Source organism: Esox lucius, chromosome 18 (assembly GCF_011004845.1).
Source record: "Esox lucius isolate fEsoLuc1 chromosome 18, fEsoLuc1.pri, whole genome shotgun sequence".
NCBI lineage: Eukaryota > Metazoa > Chordata > Actinopteri > Esociformes > Esocidae > Esox > Esox lucius.
The window spans coordinates 2895243-2905307 of NC_047586.1; the positions used below are offsets into that span (position 1 = coordinate 2895243).

Sequence of the window (10065 nt, forward strand, 5' to 3'; positions counted from 1 at the left end):
TCTTTGTCAGCATTCTACTACTTTCACCGGAAATGACCATCTAGTTGAAGGTGACGTTTTAAAATTGATGTTTGTTTTTGTCCAGATTGCTGTGGTCGCTGTAATGTGTAAACCACATCGCTGTCCTCACATCAGCTTTACAGGAAACATCTGTGTGTGAGTATATCATGTAATAACGTGCATCCGTGTTTGTGTGAGTATATCGTGTAATAACGTACATCCGTGTGTGTGTGAGTATATCGTGTAATAACGTACATCTGTGAGTGTGAGTATATTGTGTAATAACGTACATCTGTGTGTATGAGTATAATGTGTAATAACGTACATCTGTGTGTATGTGTGAGTATATCGTGTAATAACATACTGAACAATTGTTTTCTCAAGATATTGCCCAGGCGGTCCGGACTCGGACTTTGAATACTCCACGCAGTCCTACACTGGCTATGAGGTAAGTCAGTCCAGTCCGGTGGAACACCATGCTAACCCGCCTGTCCCCGGGGGAGTGCTGTTCTGAGGTCCGTTCTCTGTGTCTCTCCCTGACAGCCCACGTCAATGAGGGCCATCCGGGCCCGGTATGATCCCTACCTACAAACCAGGCATCGCGTGGAGCAGGTTGGTGACAGACACGGCGCTTCGCCCCGCTATCGTTACACACGTCCGCTAGGTCTGCGTTGGTGCTTGTCAGGGCCGTCACTTGGAACAAGTTCACTCATGTTTTTATTCATTTTTCGTGCGTATCTGTCCTCTAGTTCAATTAATCGCACTTCCTTCCTTTCAAGGTGTTGAAAATACACGTAAGACATCGGAAATACGTAATAAGTTGTGCAATGATGTAAAACTTCTTGACGTTAAGGTTAACCTGTGCTAACTCACTGTACCACATTTAGTTATCAGTCACCAAAATGAAGGACATCGTTGTTCTAATGTTTTTAGCCAGTCCTTAGAATTCACACTGTACATTTTCAGTTTTAAACCGCCCTAGAGCTTTTCCAGGGCAGCGTGCTTTTCCCAGTGCTCAAAGCTCCTGGCTACCTCACCTCAGTCCACACCCACGTGATGTATAGCGAGGGGACAGCTAAACGTCTGAGAGGAGTCATAACGATGGCTGAGCTAACAATGTCCTCTAACTCACCTGTCCAGTTGAAGCAGTTGGGCCACAGCGTGGACAAGGTGGAGTTTATCGTGATGGGAGGCACCTTCATGGCCCTGCCAGAGGAGTACAGAGACTACTTCATCAGGAATCTCCACGACGCCCTGTCAGGACACACCTCCAACAGTGTGGCAGAGGCCGTCAGGTACCTTTACCCACAATCCCCCTCTCCTCCCTCCCTCTCTTTTCTCTGTATTGTGAATTGATTACCGGGCAAGTGTTTGTTGCCTCGTTCCACCAGAGGGCGCCATCTTCTGTCTTGAGATTGAACGCTCAGTCGCTGTCCGTCCAACAGAATTTTCTTTAGCATGCAGCAACCCTGCAATACCCCCCTCATGTGCATTGTACCGGTAAGCCTGCGGTCTCATGAGTATCTTCAAGTGCCTCTGGCTGGGAACCAATGATTTAGACCACAACCCTATTTACAGTCAAAATAGTCTATGCTCTGGTCAAATGCCCACGGACGTTCTTTGACTCTCTGGAAGGAATCTGAATCTGCACAGTTCCCAGTGGGCTTTGAAGGTGTCAAAATGATTTAACCGTCTGACTGGACTCAGATAGCGGTGTGCTAGACCAGAGACAGAACACGTGGTGAAGTGAGGTTTTTCAGAATTCGTCATTGGCTTTCACACTGATTGGTTAGAGAGAATCCAATCACTGATCGCTTTTTCTACAAAAAAAAAAGCGTCACCTGCTGAATATGAGTGGTTGTTCCTTCAGTGCACCAGAGGGTGTCGTTTCTCCCACTTCATTGCCAGGAAAATGTATTTTAGAGCAATTTATGCATGTTTCTCTCAAATGCAAATTGAGTGAAAGTTTAGTTACCAGGAAAATCAATTATTTTTTATCGCAGCCAACCACACCCTTTAACTGTTATGAGGAGGAGTTTGTTTTCCCTTGGAATTTTTGAATCTTTTAAAGGTGAAAGATGACTCATTTCATGGTCCTTCCATACACAGGAAGGAGGAGAACTAAAGCAGGGAGCATAAACCGAAAATGGTCGACACGCATTCAGGCGTTCTGCTGATAGTGTTTAGTACGACATGAAGCCTTGTGCTATAGGAATGTGACATTTTTAAAAATTTAATGCTTATGCTAATCTAGTTGAAAGCATAATAAAAATGAAGTGTGGTGATGTCATTCTAGTCATTGTTCTGGTGTTACGTCAGGAGATCCATGGAGGTGTAGATGGTTGTCCAAATGTTCCCTCGAGGGAGGGGCAGTGACTGACTGGAGATGACTAGAAGATGGAGCGATGTGATAGAGGAGTGTGGAAATGACAGTCTGGTGCCGGAGGGCTTGTTAGTTTGTCTGGGGATTCATTTACTCCCCAGTGGCTGATAAGGTGTACGTGTGTGTGTGTGTGTGTGTGGTCCTTATATTACTCATCCAGCGGTGTTATCAGCAGGTTCCTTAAGATGACATGATTACAGTAATTGTTACGGCTGCTAATCAGGCTTAACGTGGCAGGAGGCCTTATCTCTGGGAGGGGGAGGGAGGAATGAGGGTTAGAGGGAGGGTGAGAGGGAGGAGGTGAGAGGGAGGGAGGTGAGTGAGCAGGAGGAGGAGGGAGGGTGAGTGGGAGAGAGGTGAGTGAGAGGGTTTCTGTCTCATAATGCGTCTCCCTGTGCCTCTATTCTGTACGCTTGATGAGAAAAGACCCAGCTGGTAATCTGTGGGTAACCATTCCAGATAGATAATAGCATTTTTATAGACAAATTTTAGCCAATCTGATCCTCTCTGGAGCTCTATCTCCTGTGATTGGCTTAAACTAGTCAGCAGACTGTGAGAACGTACGTTGTGTTCCCAGGTTGCAGGACGAAGGCATATTGAGATCGTCACCGCCATGACACCTGTCTGAGGATAGAACCACATTATGTAGAACCACATTATGAGACTCAAGACTCTCAGCTCAATACAGAGTCTGAGTCAGCGATCTATGTTAAGTGGCCCCCCCTTAATGACAGATGAACAGGATAGTCAGTCGTATTAAGATTCCTTTATTTACCATCATGCAGAAGGTCCAACAAATTCAGGTTTGGCTTCATCACAACTCCTCTGAAAGACAAACCCACCCATTGGAGCAGTGCTGGGTGGACATTTTACATTTGTCACTGAGCTGATGCCCACAACAGACAGAATCACTAGCCTGTCGGGCCTCTTCCCACTTCAGTGAGGACATGGCTCAATCCAGGGTTGGGTCCCTTATGGTCCTGAGTGGATCAGTGAGATTCCAGCCTTTCTCGTTCAGGTACTCCGAACGCAGTAACACCAAGTGTGTTGGGATCACCATTGAGACGCGTCCTGACTACTGCCTGAAGAAACACCTCAGTGACATGCTGGGTTATGGCTGCACCCGCCTGGAGGTCGGCGTACAGAGTGTCTACGAGGACGTGGCGCGGGACACCAACAGGTAGGCGTGTGCGAGTCCCGTTACAGTGGCTGGTTGCGTCGGTTATTGGCCCTGTCACTCATCAGTCTTCGTAGAGGACTCTGTAAATGTCGGGACGGTGATGCTTTTGGGGGGGGGGGCTCTTTTCTTGAGAAGTTGTATTTTAAATCCAGTGGAGGATAAAGTTTTGATTCAAAGCTTTTATTTGAAGATATTTATGTACATATTGGTTTTACAGTTTAGAAATGGCAACACTTCGTACATAGTCCCTGTATTTCCGGGCACCAAAACCAATGTGGGCAGAAATTCACCCTCGTTGTAATTTTTTGATTGAGTTGAAATCCGAACATTTGCAGTGCAGAGCCATGAAATCTTCACTATTCCAGTATTTCCGGAGGGATTGTCTCAGTAGTGTTAGTCATTAATGAAAGGCTGTGTCACTCTACCCTTCTTCATGTACGTCACTAGTGTTCGTCATAGCCATAATCATCTCCACTAGGGACTAATTAGAAATCATTTGAATATGATTGTCACTAGTCTCTTAGCTGTCTGTCATTACAATATATGTGTGTTTGTGATTATTGCAAGCTTGCTGTAATGTGTGTGTGTGTGTGTGTGTGTGTGTGTTCAGAGGCCATACGGTGCGGGCTGTGTGTGAGTCATTCCACCTCTCCAAAGACGCTGGCTTCAAGGTGGTGTCCCACATGATGCCTGACCTCCCTAACGTTGATATGGAGAGAGACATAGAGCAGTTCATAGTGAGTACACACACACTAAATAAACACAGACACACACACGGACACACACATACACAGACAGACGTAGTATTATGACTGGAAACAGTCATACATTTCCAATTATGTGTCAATAACTCACAAAGGAGAAGATATACTATAGATTACAAAAGCTGAAGTATTTGCTTCTTAAATTCCAATCACTTCCTGAATCGTTTGACATCAATTCGAACTGACCCAGATATTGTGGCGAGAATTTCACAAGAGGGATCAAACTCTGAGAAACTTGTCAGGGTTGGACAAGGTGACCTGGACAGACATACCTGGACAGACACACGTGGACCCCAGCAGAAGTGAGAGACTAAGCTGTAGTTCATGACAACCCTGCCCCCTCGTCCATGATGTAAAGGGCTCCATCATTTTAATGTCTGGGTTCTGATTGTTTCCGAGGCGTGCCAACTTGATGGAAACCGCCACCATGCTCCCCTCCCCCTCGGCCCCGGTCCCAAACCACCCCTGTGGCCCTATGCGGGGCACTTTGACCAGAGCTCTGCGATGGTCTGTATGAAGGCTGCTTGTTACACAGGGAGCAGCCTCTGAAATGGGACGGGGCCTCCAGGCTCATCTGTTTTATCGCCCAGCGTGTCATCAGCTAGCAGTCAGGGGTGACATATAGATTCACATTAGAGGCAGAGTCTATTAGCACAGGCTAATTACTAGATGGTGGTGGGGGGGGGGGGGGGGGGGGGGCTTAATGTTTATTACTGGATGGTGTGATACTGTAGCCTGTCTGCAGTGGGGGGGACAGTGGAGAACGCTTTGAAACGTTTTAGCTACAGAGAATTTGTACCAGTCCAGGTATTCCCTTCTGACTGAACCAGTCCAGGTATTCCCTTCTGACTGAACCAGTCCAGGTATTCCCTCCTGACTGAACCAATCCAGGTATTCCCTCCTGACTGAACCAGTCCAGGTATTCCCTCCTGACTGAACCAATCCAGGTATTCCCTCCTGACTGAACCAATCCAGGTATTCCCTCCTGACTGAACCAATCCAGGTATTCCCTCCTGACGGAGCCAGATTTATTCCGTTGTTCTGATGAACACCATGTCTCTGTTCGGGGGGGACTGACTGAGACCTACTAACTGACACCATCTAAACACACGCTGCGCAGTCTAAACACACACGCTACGCAGTCTAAACACACACGCTACGCAGTCTAAACACACAGGCTACGCAGTCTAAACACACACGCTACGCAGTCTAAACACACACGCTACGCAGTCTAAACACACACGCTACGCACTGCAGTCTAAACACACACGCTACGCACTGCTACGCACTTCAGTCTAAACACACACGCTACGCACCGCAGTCTAAACACACCACAGTCCAAACACACACCTCTGTGGTTCTCTTCTTTTGCACCAAGTCTCTCTGACACACACCTGCGTCACTGGGAGCTGTTTATCAGCAACCTGCCTCCCTCCCTTCCCCACCTCCTTTTCCACCTAGTTCTTTCTCCTCCTCCACCACCTCCTCACCTGTAGTGTATATTATAGGCGCGCCAGGCTGCTATCAGAGGACTCGGCCTGGAGGCAGGGAGGCTGCAGCCTGGAGGCAGGGATGATAATGGAATCCCATTACCTTCTGTCAGCCTGAATCACAAGCTCTCTCGCTTATCTGCAGCTGGCTCCTCTGAACCTCCTGTCTCCCCCCAAGTCTCCTCTCAAAGCCTCCTACAGGCTCCTTCCAACTCTCCTCTGCCACCGCCCATCCGCTTTTCTCAGAGCCTCCAGGCTCCTTCCATTCCTTCTCTCAGAGACTCCTCCAGGCTCCTTCCATTCCTTCTCTCAGAGCCTCCACCTGTCTCCTTTCATCCCTCCTTTAAGAAGCCCCCTCCTGTTTCCCTCCTTTGTCTCAGAACCTCCTGTCTCCCTCCATCTCTCCTCCTTTCTCTCCCCAGCCACTCTGCCCAGACAGGACATATTTCTGTGAGAAGAGATAAGAACTATAAACCTTTTCTTAACTGATCAGAAATAGTCCCTCTACTAAATTCCAATCAGTGTTGCACAGATCTTATAACCTTCCTAAACTTTCAGAAGACAAAGGAATAAGGGGAAGTGTTCCTGTTCTTCAAGTGGCTCAATGTATCACATTTTGAAGTTTTGGAGTTGGATATTTAACACCTTCTCACCTTTTTCCTTTTGTAACTGTCACATAGTGACAGTCAAGAATGCCAAGTACTTAATGAAATGCATTTTTATTTATTTTACCGCTCAGGTGAATTAAGAACCCATTCTGGTTCCAGTCACGGCAGGGTTCTCACCTGTGTTTCACCTCTGTGCCATAACTCAGGAGTTTTTTGAGAACCCAGCATTCCGTCCGGACGGGTTGAAGTTGTACCCCACCTTAGTGATCCGGGGTACGGGTCTGTATGAGCTGTGGAAGACGGGGCGCTATAAGAGCTACTCGCCTTCGGCTCTGGTGGACCTGGTGGCCCGAATCTTGGCGCTGGTGCCCCCCTGGACCAGAGTCTACCGCGTTCAGAGGTGTGTGTGGAGATAACGTGTCATGTTAAGTAGTACCTATACCCCCTGGACCAGAGTTGACAATGTCCTCATTTCAATCCAGATGTGATGTACAGTATTTGAAAGGACAAACCAGCCCCTTCTCTTGTTATGACAGAAGTGTCTCTCTATTGAAATGTCTCTCGGTCTGTCTGTTTCTCAGGGACATCCCCATGCCTCTGGTGAGTTCTGGAGTGGAGCACGGTAACCTCAGAGAGCTGGCTCTGGCCAGGATGAAAGACATGGGCACTGAGGTGAGACTATAGACTTTCATAGATGACTCAAGGCATGATGTAGGTTGATCTTTTCCAGTGTCGGGATGTTCAGTGTTGTTCTTCTCCAGGGTGGGGTTGATCACAGTGTTGTTCTTCTCTAGTGTGGGGGTGATGACAGTGTTGTTCTTCTCCAGTATGGGGGTGATCAGTGTTTGTTCTTCTCCAGTATGGGGGTGATCAGTGTTTGTTCTTCTCCAGTATGGGGGTGATCAGTGTTTGTTCTTCTCCAGTATGGGGGTGATCAGTGTTTGTTCTTCTCCAGTATGGGGGTGATCACAGTGTTGTTCTTCTCCAGTGTAGGGATGTGCGGACCAGAGAGGTGGGCATCCAGGAGATCCACCACAGAGTGCGTCCCTACCAGGTGGAGATGGTCCGTAGAGACTACGTGGCCAATGGGGGTTGGGAGACCTTCCTCTCCTACGAGGATCCAGAACAGGACATTTTGATTGGTCTGCTGCGTCTGCGGCGCTGTTCCGCCCACTCTTTTCGTCCTGAGCTCAAAGGGGGTGTGTCAATCGTGCGTGAGTTGCATGTCTACGGAAGCGTGGTTCCTGTCAGCAGTCGTGACCCCAGCAAGTTTCAGCACCAGGTACACTCCACACACACACACACTCAACACACACACACACTCAACACTCAACACACTAACACACTCAACACACTAACACTGTTCCTGACAAGCTCTTCAAGTATTTATGCACTAACCATCAACATCATATTACCTTGAATCCAGTGCTATTATCTGTAGTCTGAAATATCTTCACAGCCTGTGTTTCCCAGTCCCCAGGGATTTCATGTTTCTTGTTTAGATGAACTGACTTCACATAGTCTCTTGTCAGTTTTTGTCAAAGGGCACTTTTCTTTTCAGTTTTTTTTTTTTTGTTGTTAGTTTAATTTATGTTTAATTAATTCCAGCTTTATTTAACTTGTTTTAAGAACACAAAAGACACCCTGTATATTTTTCGGTTTAAACTCCTCCACCATTCTTCTGTGTTCAATGAAAAATATTTAAAACAAAAATAAAGTCATCCTTTCAACTTGCCCTTCAGTATCCCCAAAAAGAGTTGATGACCTTTTGCGTAAAATTTCAAACTGCAGGGTGTCTTCAAGCCCCCGGTAGATGGGTGTTTGATGTGTAACTCCTGTTGACAGGGCTTTGGGATGATGCTGATGGAGGAGGCAGAGAGGATTGCCAGGGATGAGCACGGCTCTGGGAAACTGGCTGTCATCTCAGGTGGGTCTCTTCTCATTCAACCTCTCTTTAGCTTTACCGTTCTCCCTCTCTTCTCTCTCTCCCTTTGCTTTAAGTTTCTATGTCCCTCTCACTCAACCCCTCTACTTCCTGATGCTTTTATAGTGTTATAAGTGACCTCCAATGTTTAGAATGTTCCATAAATGGTGTCACATGTTCTAGGTGTGGGAACCAGGAACTACTACAGGAAGATGGGATATGAGCTGGAGGGACCATATATGGTGAAACAGCTGGAGGCACCCCTATTTTAATATCAACGTTTTCCACAAGATCCACAAGAATATATTTATTTAACTAGAACATGATTGTTACTTTGGAAATGCTGCATACATGAATTACTCTTGTTTTGGATATACTATTACAGACAGTAATAGTGAAGAGGTCAGTTTGGCGTAAGCTGATAATGTCTCTCTTCTAAAGGTTCAGTACTATCATTATCTCTACCGGTTGAATGCGTGGCCTAGGATGGTATCAGCACGTTTGTCAACAGACTATAGGATGCCATGGCTAACCTTTTTTCCTCCCTGTAATCAGAGATGTCTGGGGTGTATTTATTTCTGGAGTTTTGGAAAGGACTCCTGCTGAGTTACTGTTTGGAAGGGTGGTGACTGCCCTGCCCCAACCTAATCCAGCGTGTGAGGCAATGATATTATGGCCGATTTTTCTTCAAGGGTCCCCTGAATGGTTTTTCTTTTTACCTGTGGTACAGTCATGGTTGGCCTTGAGGAAACAGTGGTCTGTGCTTTTTAACAGAGACCCAGGAAGCTGTTAAGCGTCACTGTTTTAAATTTAAATTGTGGTACCAAGTGTGGTGAGTCAGAACACCAGAATGAATCATCCTTCATTGGCCGACTTGACATAGGATGAATGGCTGCTTGTCAGTCCTTTCTCACACTGAACAAATATTTTTTAATCAGTTATATTTTATATGGCAAGAAATAAAATAGCATTGCATAGGTTGCTTTTTAAATCTTCTGTTGTCCTTATCAAGTTGTCCTATATGTTTTACTTTGGTGTTGGAATGTGAGAGTTGAACGTTTAGTGGAATAAAGAATACCTGTTTTCTGTAGCGACGCCTGTAACTTTTTGCCCTTGGTTTATAATTGAATGTGTTTATTCCGTCAGCGAATGCCTGTGTGGTGAAGATAAACGTTAGCGAATTATCCTGCGTGAGTTTCCTGTCAAAAATGTCAACAGTGTTACCACTTTGAGAGAAAAATGAAAACAACACAAACATTTACATTTCACTTTCCAAACAACTTGGGCCTAATCTCCGACTCGGAAAATCTATTTGAGGCGAAGTGCCCGGTTCCGTCACCATGGCAACGCCTGTGACGATGCGTCGCAGGATCTCGAGCTGCCCGTCCGTGGGGGGGTTCTGCTCCGCGCCGTTTTGAGGGCCCCAGATGAGTCCTAGCTCGTGATGGCTTTTAATGCTTCATTTGACTCCGCGCCGATCCAATTACATCTATATCAGTTCCCTGTCTAGCCTGATCAGTCTCCCTCACGTGTCCCAAATCACATCCCGCGGGGCTGCGATCCCTACGTAGTGCACGGCTTTAGACAGTAGGCCGACGGGGAAAAGGGTGCCGTTTGGAAGGCGACCACCGTAGGGCAGTAATCTTAAGAATATGCAAATTAATGAGCACTGTGTATTTCAAAAAGTATCTTACTAAAGATGAAATGAATCAGAGC

At 46.6% G+C, this 10065-nt stretch overlaps 1 protein-coding gene across 1 annotated transcript in view; it reads left to right on the forward strand.

Moving 5' to 3' along the window:
* Positions 1–9439, forward strand: part of elp3 (elongator acetyltransferase complex subunit 3) — an 11260-nt gene extending 1821 nt beyond the window's left edge. Inside the window, exons 4-14 of the mRNA XM_010883152.5 lie at positions 86–156; positions 385–448; positions 544–612; positions 1141–1295; positions 3402–3563; positions 4174–4300; positions 6632–6825; positions 7007–7097; positions 7414–7707; positions 8271–8352; positions 8533–9439. Coding sequence (XP_010881454.1) covers positions 86–156; positions 385–448; positions 544–612; positions 1141–1295; positions 3402–3563; positions 4174–4300; positions 6632–6825; positions 7007–7097; positions 7414–7707; positions 8271–8352; positions 8533–8621 — 1398 coding nt within the window. The 3' untranslated portion in view covers positions 8622–9439. The remainder of the gene's footprint in view (positions 1–85; positions 157–384; positions 449–543; positions 613–1140; positions 1296–3401; positions 3564–4173; positions 4301–6631; positions 6826–7006; positions 7098–7413; positions 7708–8270; positions 8353–8532) is intronic.
* Positions 9440–10065: the final 626 nt, after the last annotated feature.